At 49.9% G+C, this 15,185-nt stretch overlaps 2 protein-coding genes across 3 annotated transcripts; one reads left to right on the top strand and one right to left on the bottom strand.

Annotated features, from left to right (window-relative positions):
- The first annotated feature begins 343 nt into the window (after nt 1-343).
- Nucleotides 344-10,407, top strand: LOC101357143 (leukocyte immunoglobulin-like receptor subfamily B member 3). 2 transcript variants are annotated; one of them, XM_023736329.1, is made up of 12 exons: nt 344-1,164; nt 1,390-1,425; nt 1,617-1,913; nt 2,078-2,377; nt 3,189-3,488; nt 4,086-4,136; nt 5,130-5,243; nt 6,140-6,182; nt 6,270-6,307; nt 6,568-6,620; nt 7,613-7,660; nt 7,968-10,407. In XM_023736329.1, exons 1-12 carry the CDS (start codon nt 1,116-1,118, stop codon nt 8,112-8,114), a joined length of 1,476 nt encoding a protein of 491 aa, XP_023592097.1. In that variant the 5' UTR covers nt 344-1,115; the 3' UTR covers nt 8,115-10,407. The 2 variants fall into 2 exon arrangements, with proteins under 2 accessions (XP_023592097.1, XP_023592098.1); XM_023736330.1 differs by lacking the exon at nt 1,390-1,425.
- Nucleotides 10,408-10,533: 126 nt separating this feature from the next.
- Nucleotides 10,534-15,185, bottom strand: RPS9 (ribosomal protein S9). Its single transcript, XM_004381745.2, has 5 exons — nt 15,094-15,185; nt 14,727-14,848; nt 14,370-14,492; nt 11,810-11,996; nt 10,534-10,786 (listed from the first exon to the last, which is right to left on the bottom strand). The coding sequence occupies exons 2-5, from the start codon at nt 14,821-14,823 to the stop codon at nt 10,609-10,611; spliced, it is 585 nt and encodes a 194-aa protein (XP_004381802.1). The 5' UTR covers nt 14,824-14,848; nt 15,094-15,185; the 3' UTR covers nt 10,534-10,608.

Here is a 15,185-nt window from a genome sequence, read left to right as displayed (position 1 = left end):
GAACTATTTAACAGTTTTGCACCTTTTCCTGGGCAGCTCCTTCAACCACTTTGAACATAGCAAACTTCTTTCCAACCTCCCACACTAGGATAAAGACCAAGAAACATTCTTATCTCATTACACTCAAGTGTAAATTATATCTGTGATAAACTGTGTGTAAGGGTTACATAAGAAATCCACATAAATCATGTAGAATACTGATTGTACTTCAGCCGGGGCTTAAATAAATGTTGGAGTTTTATTAGCAGTAGTAGTAGAACCTTCCTACATTCCATTCTCTGCATAGTGATGGTCTTCCTAAAACAGATTTTTGTCCATATTGTCCCTTGCTTAAAACTTCCCACTGCCTTAAAGATAAAATCCAAAATACTTGCATCGTGCACAAAACCCTGTGTGACCAGTGTCCAGTGTCCCCCAACGGCTCTCAGTTCTTACAACAGCCCAAGCTCTTTCTCGTGAAGGATGTCCTCCCCTCACCTCTCTTGGTGCTAATCCCTAATGGCATCATCTCTCCCTCCTCCACGTCTTCCTCACTCTCATGACCCAGGTTGCTTGATGTCCACCTGTTAGTCTCATTGTCCCTTACTTTGCTCCTTTTCTACAGCTTGGCAAAACTGTAGCTAAACTATCCATTGTCAAAATATTTCAATGTCTGTCTTGTGTTCATCTGAGCTCCATGAATCCAGGAAGGAATCCGTGTGCTTCCTCAACAAGTCTCTAGTGCCTGCCTCCATGGATGGACACGGTAAATGCTCAATAAATACTTGATTGCCTGGCTGATGGAAGGAAGGAAGGAAGGAAGAAGATTTGCATTTATGGGGGCTTAAAAAAGGAAAGGGACTTGCTCCAGTTCATCCAATCTCTGCAAAAGGCAGACTCAGGATTGGAACTCAGATTTGGTCTGAAAGGTTCCCAGAGAGTCTGCTTTGTCCTCAGCCCCAACATCTGGGGAGAGCAGAGCCAGACCACAGACCGGGGGTGTTCCCCTTCCTGTGAGGCCACTGATGAGGAAACTGCGTGACATGTAACACAGGGCCTAGGACTTGTCACAATCTGTGTGCGTCTATCCTGCCAGGCTCTGTGGTCATTGCAGTTCCTCTGCAGTGCTGGAAACCATGCAAGGCAGTGCCACCACCCTGACCCTCACTGCCCTTCTGTGTCTTGGTAAGCTTTGGGAAAAAGCGTAGGGATGAGGACTCTCTCCTCACACAGAAGTCCTGGTCCCTTGGGAGACCCCAGGGACTCAGGAAGCTCAAGGGGAAGCTGAGCCTTTGAGGGGACGAATGTTATCAGTTCCAGTCTGACCCCAGTGCTCAGGGGCCCAGACCACACATGATGCTTCTGTGTGTGGGTGTGAGGACAAGCTTCTCACAGGGACCTCTCTCCCAGGGCTGTGCCGGGGTCAACGGAACCAGGTACATACAGGTGAGTCCTCCCCAGACCTCCCAGGTCCAACCTCTGGTCAACACAGTGAACACCTCTGAGCAGCATGGGGCGGGGGGAGCACAGACGGTCGGAGCTGATAGTGACTGGTGTGGGAGGAGCATCAAAGTGAAAGCTGGGGGAGTTGGAGGGGAGAGGAACCCCTTGGAACTCCGGGTCTCATTCCTTTCCAGGGACCCTCTCCAAACCCTCCATCTGGGCTACTCCAGCCTCTATCATCACCAAGGGGAGCTCTGTGACCATCTGGTGTCAGGGGTCTCTGCAGGCTGGAATCTGTCGTCTTTATAGAGACGGAGACCCTCAGTACTGGGATGAACACAGCCTATGGAATTCCAGGGACTTGTGCAGTTTCTCCATCAAATCCATGGATGTACACTATGCTGGGCAGTTCTGGTGTGCATATAACAGGTGGAGTGGCTGGTGGAGTGGCTGGTCAGAGAGGAGTGACCCCCTGCTCCTTGTGATGACAGGTAAGAAGGAGTAATCAAGTATCCCCCTTCACTTGACCTCCTCCTCACAGGCAGAAGGGAATGCAATGTGGCATCAGGGGAAGGGGAATCGCACAGACTACACCTGTGAGGTACTGTGGGGTGACTGTACCCTCCTTTAACACAACTTCCTCCTTCTCTCTCAGGAGCCTACAGCAAACCCTCCCTCTCAGCCCATCCAAGCCCTCTGGTGACTTCAGGAGGGAAAGCGTCCCTCATGTGTAGCTCAAACGACACAATGGACACCTTCCATCTGCTCAAGGAGAGAGGAGCCAGCCCTCCTCAACACAGGAAATCCCAGTTCTCTCCTGGGACGCACCACGCCACCTTTCCTGTGAACCCTGTGAGCACCTCCCATGGGGGCACCTACAGATGCTATGGTTCATCCCGCTCCTCCCCCCAAGTGTGGTCACACCCCAGTGACCCTCTGGATCTCAAGGTCACAGGTGAGGGAGCCCCCGCCCAACCCCATCTCTTGGTGGGGGCTCCAAAATGACAAATCTAGGCCACGTGCCCAGGGGAGCCCTGGTGGTGGGGGGGTGATTGGTGACAGTGGTCTCCTGGGGGCAGAATCACAGAGAGGAGTATGAAGAAAACCAGTGTGCACTCACTGCAGCCCCATGGGCAGTGGGGATGTGTGTTTCCTTTAATGTCACTGTCTCCTAGTCTCCAGGAGGGGACAGAAAGCCCTCCCTCTCAGCCCAGCCAGGCTCACTGGTGCTGTCTGGAGCCAGCCGATCCTGCAGTGTTGCTCAGAGGACAGCTATGACAGGTTCGATCTGACCAACGATGAGTAGCTCTCACCTCCCCCTGCCCCCCCGCCCAGCACCTTGACAGCACAGTCCCAACTTCACCCTAGGCCATGTGAACCACATCCACAGGGACCGGTACAGGCTATGGTGCATACAAACACTTCTCTGGGTGGTTGGCCCCCAGTGATCCCTGTACATCCTGGTGGCAGATGTGAACCCCTGCCCAGCCCCACATCCAGACTGTCTGCTGAGGTGGGGGCCCAGGGTCTCCTCTGGTGGACACAGGGTCAAGGGAGACAGAGCTGAAATGGGGGCTTTCATCCAAGGAGGGGAATGATAAAAGGAGAGTGAGAGACACAGGGATGAGAGAGACCATCACAGATAAACTGAGAGGTGCAGAAAAAGGGGTCACAGAGGGAAAGTCCCTCAAGAGGAGATGGTGGTCAGCTCAAAGGAGGTGGGGACTGGATGGCTCCCTGTACACTATGGCCTCTTTCACTAACAGGAACCTATGAGAAACCCTCCCTCTCAGCCCATCCGGGCCCCTCAGTGACCTCGGGAGAAAGCGTCACCCTGCAGTGTTGCTCAGACGACTCATTTGATACATTCCATCTGTTCAAGGAGGGCTTCACTGCCCCTCCCCAGCGCCTTCATTGGCAGAACAACACAGGGCCCTTTCAGGCCAACTTCACCATGAGCCCTGTGACCTCAGCTCATGGGGGGACCTACAGGTGCTACAGCTCACACAGCACATCTCCCTACCTGTTGTCACAACCCAGTGACCCCCTGGAGCTGGTGGTCTCAGGTGAGGAACCCCTGACCCTGTCCCCTCAGTGTTCTGATGGTCAGTTCAGGGCCCTGTCCCCAGGGGAGCTCCAGGCTGAGATGGGAGGGAAGGGTCTCTGAATGAGGGCCACCCAGAGGGGATCCACCCCTCAGAAGGATGGAAAAAGACAGGGCAACTCCCATCCTGCCTCATCCTCAATCCTCAACCCTGAGGCCCAGATATGTTCCTGGTGAGTGGAGGGAGGCTGGGAGGATCAAAGCTGACCAAGAGGAAAGGCCAGAGGCACCCCAACTCTCATTGCCCCTGAATCTCTAATCCTTGTAGCCTCTCACCCAGACACAAAATCAAGAGGTGGTGAGTAACAGAGGCCTCATTCCCCAAGGGACCACAGACTCACCCTCTCAGCTGACAGAACTTTTCCTTCATCTCTCCAGCATGGCTTGTGTCCTGGGGGCTTGGGAGATGGGCAGAGATGAGGATGGTGATCCTAGGCTCCCAGGGGTTCTGGGGCTGGGGCCTGATAAGGAGTGGGGCGGTCACAACGGAGGGAGATGTGGGGTCCAGCCTGAAGGATGAGCAGTGGGCTAAAGCCTCTCACCCTGTCCTGCTCCCCAGGAGGCTCCAAAGATCAGCGCCAAACCCCCAGGGAATCAGACCCACTGACGGGTAAGTAAGGGTCTCTTGTTTGGAAGGAACTGACTTCTGTGTTGGCTCATGCACTTCTGGAGATGGTGACCTTAGAAAAGGCTCCTCCCTTTTTCTCTCTGGGATCGTTATGGCCACTTGAAAAGGGGAAGCAGCCTAGCTGTGACACAATGTAGGGGAGGGGTAGGGCAATGACAAGGGCATCTGTGCTCTTCTACAAATTGAGGGGAGCTCCCGCTTCCCAGAAGCCGCTGTGGTGGCAGAGAAAAAGCAGGGCTTGGAAGTCGCACACCACCACTCCCACCCCCACCACCACCCCCTACCCCTGACCCCACATCCCCACCCCAGGTTCAAATCCTGGCTCTGCCACCTCCCAGCTGTGGGGCCTCGGGCAAGTTAAATTCCCTCTCTGAGTCTCAGCAGTCACTGCCTGTAGAAGAGGCCTCCCACCATCTTCCCCAGGGCTACTGTCAGATACAGGGGAATCACGACAGTGAACGTCCTGGGCCTGGGGCCTGGCTTGACACCGTGCTCAGTACAGGGTAGAGTCCCCGCCCTCTACCTGCTCCCTCCTCCTAAATACACAGGCCCCAAGTCCAGGCAGGCCCTACATGGGGGTGTCAGGGCCCTGCAGAGTTGGGCATGTAGCTAGGCTGGGCTAGGGATGGGTGGGGACTGGGGTTTGGTGGGCAGGTCTCTCTTCTGGTGTTCCGCCTTGGGGGAAGGGAAGGTAGAGGGGCAGCAATGGAAAAAAAGCAAAAGGGGATTCAGAGACCCCCCCCCCAATCCTAGCCCTGCCGCTTCCTGGCTGGGTGACCTGGTGCACATAATTTACCTCTCTGAGCCTCAGTTTCCTTGTCTATAAAATGGGCAGGGTAGGGTGGCAATCCAAGTTTCATGGTTGTTGTGAGGGTCAGAGGTGATGAATGCAAAGGTCCCAGCATGTGCTGCCATGCAGAAGGTGCTCAGAAAAAGGGCATCGCTGACTTATTTATGACATCACTCATGCCCAAGGTCTCCAAGAGTACCTGAAAGTTCTGATTGGAGTCTTGGTGGCCTTTATTCTTCTTGTCCTCCTCTTCCTCCTCCTCTTCCTCTTCATCAGACACCAACGCCATGGAAAACACAGTAAGTGACATGAGTAGGGAATGGGATGATGTGGCCACATGAGATGGTGGGTTCCTGGTGGGCAGACCAAGGATGCACGGAGGGCAACAGCCAAGGAGCCCAAAGAGATGAGAGAAGGGCAGCTTAGAAAGATTCCTTCAGCATTTCACAATCTGAAAATCTAGAATGAAGCAATTAAAAGTGAGCATATAGTCAGGAACATAATAGAGGAATTCTGATAAAAAGGGAGAAAAATGTGGAACAGATTTCAAATTCTTAAAGAATCCAGACCTATTAAGGCTGGAGGAGTCCCTGGGACTGTAGCCCTGAGTTGCTTTTCAAACCTTGAAGTGAAAATATCCCCTGAAGTCACCTTTAGACTAAGTAATATCTTAGACCAAAGAGTAAAGATTGTCATTTGAGTATTGCATTACTTAAAAAAAAAAAAATTATCTATATAAAACCAAAAAGTCAACAGGTATTTTAAATCATAGATGAGAAGGTTGGGGAGGCAGGGAGATTAAGTAAACGGAAGTGAAACAACTAGAACAGAAATAATGATAATATTGACACTATGTGAAGCATGTAACCAATGTCACTAACCATTATGTTTAGAAACTGTGGAATGGGAACAGGTTTTGATGTGTACTATTTTCACCAAAAATAAAATTAACAAGAAAAAAAAAAAGTGAGCATACATGTAAATATTTCCTGTATCCTTTTGGCTTTTCAAGTTTCACTTTGAGACACAAATACAAGTTTTGTTTTTAGTGTTTAGAACTGTTTTCTCTTGAATTCTGTATGGAGAAAGGAGCAGGGTTGTTATCTTTCCAGCTGTTAAATCCTCTGTGGATCTGAAAGCAGCCCTAGGGGAGGGCTCTAGGGTGGGTTGGAGGATGATTTCCAACTTCCTGCAGGGACAGCAGTGTCAGAGCCCAAGGACAGAGGCCTGCCGAAGGGGTAAGACTTCCCCAAAGACCCCGGGGGGCCTCCCACCCTGCCCACAGCTCCCCCTCCACCACCCAACATTCCTCTCTCCTTCTCCAGCTCCAGCCCAGCCACCACGGACCAGGAGGAGAACTTGTGTGAGGGGGAGAGGAGAGGCCACCCTGGGGGTTGGAGATGGGAGGCCCCCAGAATGTTGGTGTGCAATGGGCGTAGGGAGGGTAACTGGAAATAGTCCTGGGCCTGGAGGTAAAACAGCGTAAAGCTGATACTGCGTGGCCCAGGCCACGTCACCGACCCTCTCTGGGCCTCAATCTCCCCATCTAGGAGCGGGAGAGGCGGTGTGAGATCTCAGGGAATCTTGCCAAGAAACAAGTTCCCCTTGTTCTGTCCCTACCAGATGCTGCTGTGATAGACAAACAGCCTGAAGAAGAAATGGAGCTGGACAGTCAGGTGAGTCACCTCTGGCCATGATCGCACTCCGACAACCTTCTTGTCCATAAACTCATTCCAGTGGACACTTGTCCACCCTTACAGCACCTACCTCAGCAGCAACAGGCAGTTGGCCTCTCCCCTCTTGAAGCACACTGCTCTGCCACTGTCTCCTCTCCTGACTCTCGAATTGTTGTGCGCCCAAGTCTGACTGGCAGGGTCAAAGGCTGTTGTTCTTGTGTGCCTTCTAGTCAATCCCAACTCATAGCAACCCTATAGGACAGAGAAGTGCTCCATAGAGTTTCAGTAGCAGATGACCAGGTCTTTCTCCCACGTAGCGGCTGGTGAGTTCGAACTGCCGATCTTTTCGTTAGCAGCAGAGTGCTTAACCCTTGTCCCACCAGGGTTCCTTTTCATCTAGTGGGGATGAAAAGCCAAGTCTTGGGCTTATGGAGAGGTCAGAGGGAGTGCCTTTTTAAATTCCCACTACAGAGTTCTATGGTCTAGCTCAGCCTCTGCTTTCTGTGTATTCTCTTTTCCCCAGCCCCATGGCTGTGGGAAACGCAGTAACATATCTCAACTAGAACACGGGTGATGATTGACTCCCATACAGCATAGCAGGCTCACCCCGCCATCCCACTCACCTCACTGTAGGTCTGAGTCTAACTCACTTGTAGCAGTACAGTGGGGTTTCACTGTTCCTCTCTACCTGGATGGCTCCACACCCAACTCCTACTTCCAGTCCTGACCTCCCCTGAGCACCATATTCAAGTATCCAGCTCCCCATCTGCCAGCTCTCTGTGGTCACATGACAGTCATTTCAACTTCACATCCCTCCTGCTCCTGCTGCCCCAAAAAATATATGGACTGAGGGAGGGCAAGAATCAAATCAAGGAGATCAGTCTCCCCTCACTCTCTCTCTACAGCAGAGCCCTGAAGATGAAAACCCTCAGGCAAGCGTGTACTCAAGATCTAGGCAGGGAGTGACCACCCCTCTTTCCTCCCTGTTGCAGGACATGAAGGACAGACAAGTGGAAGAGGGCAGTCAGAGGGACAGTCAGGTGGGTCCTTTCTCTCCATTTTCCCAGCCTACCGTGTACCCCACCAGGAGCCCTGGTGGGGCAGTGGTTAAGCAACTGGCTGCTAACTGAAAGGTAGGTAGTTCGAACCCACCAGCAGCTCCTGGAGAGAAAGATGTAGCAATCTGCTTCCCTAAAGATTTATAGCCTTGGAAACCCTATGGGGCAGTTCTACTCTGTCCTATAGCGTCCTTATGAATCAGAATAGACTCAACGGCCAACGGCAATGGGTAATGGGTAACACTCCACCACAACTTTGTGCCTGCATCTCACTCTCCTCCCACTCCAGGCTGCTACACTTGAAGACCCCCAGGAGGTGACATACGCACAGCTGAACCACTCCACGCTCAGACGGGAGACAACCACATCCCCTTCCTCCCAGTCAGGGAAGCCCTCCGGTGAGCCCAGCATATATGCAGCTCTGGCTATTCACTAACCCAGGACAAGACCCAGACCCCAGTTTCCAAGGAGGGGCCTACAAGGACCCCAGAAGGCAACAGAGCTACCCCCATGGGCACTCATCTGAAGAACCCCAGGCAGCCTGGAGACCTGACATGGACCCCCAGGAACTTCTGGGACCTTGTGGAAGTTGTTTCCACAGACTCCACCCAAATTACACAGCTGATCTTACAGTCCCTGCCAAACTCATCCAGCCAACTGCAATGATCCCATGGGATTCTGTCATCAACCAGACCCTAATCACCCAAGTGGCAAACCTGGGGGGGCCTACCACCTACTACCTGAAAACGGACTTGGAAATGTAATCTTCTACAGGCTTCATATTTACGTTTGGGAACAGCACTCTAACAATGTTAAAGGACTCAGAAGTGTGTTAGTGCTGTGAAGCTGAGCTTTTAACTGATCTCAGAGTCCTGAAACAGGGAACAGACTACAGAAGGCTGAGAAGTTGCTTAATTTCAGTGGTCTCTCCTCCAAGTCCCTTCCTCCACTGCACGATGCAGTTTCTCAACAAGGCAAAGGCAAGGGGAAGCTAGCCTCCTCCTGACCATGTTTTCAGAAACCCCCAGAAGCAGTGGGAAGGGGAGGAGGGTGCAGGGTTCCTTAAATGTCACCTGCCATCTGTCTAACACTATGTCATTAGACAACATAGTCGCCATTTTCCACTTCACCAAAACCACATCTGTAAGACAGAAGCCTGGGACCTTGCCTGATCCCACACCTAAAAGCAACAAGCTGTCAAATGGCTTCGAACCGGTTCATTCTGGCTTGACCCGCTGCTGAGAATTTGCCTTTCCACCCCCAGATATACTGAATCAGAACCTACATTTTAACAAGACCTCAGGTGATTCTTACGTTTCATATGTTGTTCTCAAAATCTTGTGAAATGCTCCTTTAGGTTTTTCCTTTTATGCCTGATATTGTCTCTTTAATCAGTAATGTATGAGTGACTCTGTTCAAAGCCCTGCTTTCAAATCAGTCCAGATTTTTTTCAAGTGCTACTACCTAAAAATCACAACCATTCCCAGTTCATCTTCGCCAGCAACCAAGACTGGAAGGCTCAGCTTGTTCTCTTGTTCTGCTCACTTAACCTTACCCTGACTTATCTTGACCCAGGGGCCAGGGTAAGATGACTGGAAGTCCCGAGGATGCCCTGACCTGCACTTGCTACTCACTCTGCCTGAAAATGATCCCTTCTCCCTTCCCATATGCAAATGGTGACTCACAGAGCTGTTCCTGTAACACTGTTGGTCAGCCTCCCCCACTGATGATGGAAGCATCTTGCAAAGATGCCTGTTCTACTCACTGTTGCTGTAACCCCCACACTAAGCCTAAGAGGCCAAGGACTGCCATGTAGTAGGCACTCAAGTATCTGAATAACAAAAGTAATCAGGCCCCCTCTATACACTCAGCCACATTCAAAAAGCCAAGGGGAATTGTGAGAAGTAAACACCTGTGAAACATCAGCTGCAATCACAGCCCCCAGGGTTAATTTTGAAGTGTTATTTATTAATCTCAATGCATGATTACCGGCCTTTTTTATCTATAATTTACCTAAGATTACAAATCAGAAGTCATCTTGCTATCAGTATTTGGAAGCCAACCATGATTATTTATCCCCAACCTCTCTGGCCCACCCATAGTGCTTAAGAGTTACGTTGGCAGTTCAAATCCACCAGGTGCTCCTTGGAAACCCTATATGGCAGTTCTACTCTGTCCTAAAGGGTCATCACTGAGTCAGAATCAACTAGTTGGCAATAGGTTTGGGTTTTATTCCCCCTCTGGCCCACCAGGATCCCTCCTCTGCACTCCCACTAGACATACCAGGTGCCAATTCAAGGAATTTAACTTTTTTCCAGAAACCTGTGAATTAGGCTGAAACTACAATTGTTATGTCCTATTATCTGTCAGCCGCAAAATGCTGTTGAGTCACCACTTCAGAACTTTCCTCCTAAATAGGTTTCATTGGCATAGCTGAATGGGCTTCCATTCTTTTTGAAAATGTGCTCAGACAGGCCCAAGTCCATGCAGCTGTGGCAAAGTTACAGTTCTACAGTTTCACGTAACCTTACAGTTACTGTGTAATTAGTGCCACAATGTTTTACCTAAAACATATCTACCACAGACTAGATGTAGTATTTCCTGTGTAAATTTCCTAATACTAATAAATATTTGTCATCCCTGCGTAAAGCGTATAAAGGAAAAGCACATTTGAAAATAAAGTCAGACGGAAAATTCCTTTAAAAAATTTAAAAAAGCAAGTGGACAACCTATCCGGGACACAGCCTGGGCTTCCTCCCACTACTTAGGACTAAATTTTCAGAATAGGGGCCAGACTGGGTCCCAAGAGGGGATGTAAGTCAGGGAGAAGAGATCTGATAATAAACACCAATTCCAAAGTTCTGATCCGGTTTTTATTATCTGGTTGGAAAACTAGACAATGTCCCCAACCCAGGAGGGGATGGACGGGCTTAATCCTCCTCCTCATCATCACCGGCTCCGGCCCCGCCCTGGCCCTTCTTGGCGTTCTTCCTCTTCACACGGCCTGGGCGGCCTCCTCCATATGGGGAGCGGAGGGAGAAGTCAATGTGCTTCTGGGAGTCCAGGCGGACAATGAAGGACGGAATGTTCACCACCTGCTTGCGGACCCTGGAGGAGGTAGGGATGGCAGGTCAAGGGGATTGGGAGCAGAAAACGGGGTCCCCACTGCAAGACAAAACACCATTCTTTCTCCTCTTCTTCCGAGTGGATGTGGTTATACTGATAGAATTAATACCGGAGTAGGGTTCTAGACCCCATGGAAATCCCCGTGTAATCACAAGGGCCTTAGGGCATCACCTCACCCACACCAATTGCTTCAGGAGACAAGTTCTCATTCACACGTTACCCATGTACCCACACAAGGTCACAAAGCCAGTAAGGTGGCACCATGTGGACCCAGGTCAGGTTTTCAAACACTCTGAACTCTGTGCCAGGCCCCAAGCTTTACCCTCAGGTAGTTTCACACTCAGGTGCAGCCAAACGAAGCAGGTTCTCTAAACCCATTTCATACACGAATAAAAGTGAGGCACTTGCCCACAGTCACACAGGGCTAGAGGATGGCTGAGCCAGAAATTCAACTTGGGGAGACCTGCAAGCATTTTGCCCACTTTCTATACCATGTATATGTAAGCTTTCCTCTACTTACGGGAGGAAATGAGTACCCAGATAAAGCCCAGTTTACCCTGACTGCCCTTTTCACTGCACCAGCTGCCACCCTGGCTTTCAAGCATCAGACCTCTGGCAGTGATTTCACAAGTTAATGACAATCAGGGTCTGGAACAGACTTTACAAGCGGGCCCAGTAGACAGGTGAAGCCACCTGTCAGTTCAGTGGCCTCTCCCTTGCCTGGGGACACCAAGAGCTGTTACCTGTCCAGCTGCCCACGTGCTTGGTGGAAGCCTTCACAAGGTGTACGGCTTGAGCCGCAGTGACCCTTGCGCTGGGGTATGGGAACATGAGGCTACACTCAGCTCCACAAGCTGCTGGCAGGGGGCAAATCTGGGGCCCTCAAAATGAGCTCACACATGCCACCTCCGAAGGCTGCACAGGAAATAGGGACAGCAGTGAGAGCGGCCAACAGAGAGAAGAGGGTAGGAAAGGGGAACCCAGGCAGCCCTACAGAGGCAATACCTGATGTGGCGCTGCCGGATCAGCACCCGGGCGTGGTGGATGGACTTGGCCAAGCCCAGCTTGAACACCTGGGTCTGCAGGCGCCTCTCCAAGAAATCCTCGATCTTCAGGCCCAGGATGTAATCTAGCTTCATCTTGCCCTCATCCAGCACTCCAATGCGGACCAGTCGCCGCAGCAGTGCATTGCCTGGGAAAAGGGAGAGGAAGCACTGATTCAGGATTCTGATTGGCCTCAGTCTTGTGTTGGTTGCTGTCAAACCACTACTACCACTAACAAAGTATTGTGAATAGGAGCTCATAGACCGGAGTCGGGGAAGCCCTGCTAGTTAACCAGATGTAAAGGTACATCACTTTTGTTACCTGTAAAATGGGAATAATTATCAGTGCCTACCCTTTTAGAGCTGAGAATAGAAAAATCTAAGAGTAGTCATGTTTAAATGGGTGTCATTCATTATACCACTCCGTGAAATTTTCCATAAAAGACAGTATATGTAAACAACCTAACAATGCACAGTAAAAAGTATATAACAGACATCAGCCACTACCTAACTTCTTCCAATGACGCCAGGCTCGGATGCTGTTCCTTGCCCAGAATAGGCCCTTGATCTACTCTCTGACGGCATGAAGTAGGCATTATAAAATGCCTTAGTCTCTTAATCTGAAAAACGGACAATTCCTGCACTTAAGCTGCTATGAGGATGGAGTTCATACCCGTAAGGTGGTTTACCTTACTTGCCGTTAAACGTTAAAGCCTTTTAAACAGATGAGACTCAGAAAACCTTGCTCAATGTCACACCACTTTGCAGGAAAATCTGGTTCAGCGTGACTTGCCTGTACTAACGAGCAAAGATCAAGGTGATGGTAAAAAAAAACAAAAAAATCACCTGCAGATGAGGCAGAGCTTGTGGGTACCTTCTACCACTGCTTCTTTCATTACTTTCCCAATGACTGTATCTAAATAAGCTCCCTTGTGATTAGTTCTATCTTCAGAAAGTCCCCCATGAAGCCAGAGCAAGCCGTGGCTACCTCCCTCCCCCGCAACCCCGGCCACTGGATTCTGGAAATCAACTCCTACTCAGTATCAGCATCCCTTGGGGGGTGAGTGGGGGGAGTCCACAGCTTTCATGGGATTGCCAAAGGGTGTCTATGACCTATAAAAGTAGTGGAAACCCCTACCACCCACAAGTCTGGGATGGATTTAAGCATGGTAAACTTGTGGTAGTTAAACACGCATGTGGCCTTTCTCAATTCCTACTGTGCATAGCCACCCTGATGCCTATCACAGGTGTAGAGGCTGTTCCTTCCCACATATCTTAATCAAAGATCAAGAAAATCATACTATAAACCCTATTTGAAAATTATGAGAAAAATCAGTTGCCCAAGGAAGCCAGGCCTTTCAATTCCTGGTCCTTCCTGCTTTTCACCATAAGTCAAGATTACTCATGTATGGTCAGGCTAAAAACTGTAGTGTTTCAAGACGAAACCTGTGAGGTGGCCTATTTTAAAGGCAACTAAAAACAAGTTACGGAACCACCTATAGCCAGATTTCACATTTGGTGAAATCAAATGTGTAACTCTGCCCATGGCCAGGATACGATGGAAAACAGACATATCAAATTAGGAAGCCATTTTATTTCACATTTAAATACCGTTTAAACATTTACCATATTTCTGTAATTAAAACTCATAACATCGTCATTTTCCAAGTCATAGCTCATTACACATAACTGCTAGCTTCCTATAATTGGTCTCACTCCATCCCCACCGTTGGAGATCATGTGACTCTGGAGCCAGGTGGCCTGTCCTCCAATCCCACATACAGTGAGGCCTCCCTGACCAATCTGTCATCAGTACAAGTATCAGCAACTATCCCTACAAAAACGTAGCACATAAGAAAAAAATAATCACTTCGACCCTTACAAAACGTTAGCCACTGTAATACCATTGCCCCACCAGTATTATTTAAAATGAGTTATATACTGTAATTCTTCTGCTCTGGAAAGCTATCCTCCATCTCATTTCCAAAACTCCCATCTCAGCACCTTAAAAAATTAGTCTGAGGCCCTGTATGATCTGTCTTCCCTCCCAATGTCATCACTGAAATGCTCTTCCCTGTGACATCCAGGTAGATTGCTTCCTTTCCTATCCAGGTCTCTTAAATGTCATCTTGCATACACCCAAGTCCCCTCCTGGCTTTTCTCCATCAGCCATTCCAGGAATTTCAGTTTTGTCAATGCCAACAATAGAATACAGGCTACACGAGAACTGTTTTACTACATCACACACAGCTAGAACTAGGTGCCCAAATATACTTAACATTTTAGTTTTACTTGAGTAACTCGACGCTACAATGTTTTTCTAAACCAAAGGCACACATCTAAGACATTAGGATGGGATTTGAAGCCACTGCCCCCTTTCCTACTCCACAATCCCCAGTAAATGCCAAAGTTAAAAAGCTAGTTCCACTTGCTCGATGTCAAACACTTTCATCGTTAAAACAGGATGCCTGGAAGGCACAACCTCAGCAGCCCTCCAACTTCTTTCAGTGCACTAATCGTACCTTCAAACAGACGCCGTGGGTCCTTCTCGTCCAGCGTCAGCAACTCCCGGGCAGCTTTGCGGATCTTGGCCAGAGTAAACTTGACCCTCCAAACCTCACGTTTGTTCCGGAGCCCATACTCGCCTACACGTGGAAGGGAGGAGGGGAGTTGACGGAGAAGAGACTTAGTCCCACAGACTAGCACAAAAGCTGGTGGTGATCGATGACTACGGGATTCAGAAAATTTTTCTAAACCACGAATAGTAGTACCAAATTCGGGGAAAAGGGAGACAAGACTACAACGAACACATGGACAGACGCACCCACGTGCTAGCCTTCTCCCAATTCCAGAAGCGAAACCTTGCCCCTAGCACTCACCAATCAGCTTCAGCTCTTGGTCGAGACGAGACTTCTCGAATGGTCTCCGCGGGGTCACGTAAGTTTTGCGACAAACCCAGCTCCGCGCCACCGGCATGCTGCCTCCGCTTGCCCCTCTGCGCCTGCGGGAAAAACCCTGTCTTGAGAAATGCGGATTCGTTTGATTCTAGAGCCTCCTGGCTCCCGGAGTAAACCTCGCGAAAACAGCCCTAAAACGTTTGCAGTAGGCCTCACGCCCCACAATCACGCTGCAATCCTATCTAACCACCCTCTTCTCGTCCCATCTTCTTTAGCGTACTGACTAAAGTTCGGAAACTCTAACTTTACAACCCAAACCCAGACGAGAGACCACAACAAGAAATCTCACCCGAGGACACACACCGGTAACAAAAAGAGGCCCACGGCACCCTCAGCCACGGTCTTATAAGAACGCCGCCGCTGCGTGACGTGAGCACGTAC

The sequence above is a fragment of the Trichechus manatus genome, unplaced genomic scaffold (genome assembly GCF_000243295.1).
Source record: "Trichechus manatus latirostris isolate Lorelei unplaced genomic scaffold, TriManLat1.0 scaffold00087, whole genome shotgun sequence".
Classification (NCBI taxonomy): domain Eukaryota; kingdom Metazoa; phylum Chordata; class Mammalia; order Sirenia; family Trichechidae; genus Trichechus; species Trichechus manatus.
The sequence above is the reverse complement of the archived record's forward strand: the minus strand, read 5'-3'. Positions and strand labels throughout refer to the sequence as shown.

What these genes read in the sequence shown, in the direction of transcription:
- LOC101357143 (XM_023736329.1), top strand. Translation starts at nt 1,116, where the DNA reads ATGCAAGGCAGTGCCACCACCCTGACCCTCACTGCCCTTCTGTGTCTT. An exon ending in CACTGCCCTTCTGTGTCTTG is followed by an intron (nt 1,165 to 1,389) that starts GTAAGCTTTGGG and finishes CCTCTCTCCCAG; the next exon opens with GGCTGTGCCGGGGTCAACGG. An exon ending in GGACCAGGAGGAGAACTTGT is followed by an intron (nt 6,308 to 6,567) that starts GTGAGGGGGAGA and finishes TGTCCCTACCAG; the next exon opens with ATGCTGCTGTGATAGACAAA.
- RPS9 (XM_004381745.2), bottom strand. Translation starts at nt 14,823, where the DNA reads ATGCCGGTGGCGCGGAGCTGGGTTTGTCGCAAAACTTACGTGACCCCG. An exon ending in CCAAGAGCTGAAGCTGATTG is followed by an intron (nt 14,493 to 14,726) that starts GTGAGTGCTAGG and finishes TTCCACGTGTAG; the next exon opens with GCGAGTATGGGCTCCGGAAC. An exon ending in ATCCGGCAGCGCCACATCAG is followed by an intron (nt 10,787 to 11,809) that starts GTATTGCCTCTG and finishes TACCTCCTCCAG; the next exon opens with GGTCCGCAAGCAGGTGGTGA.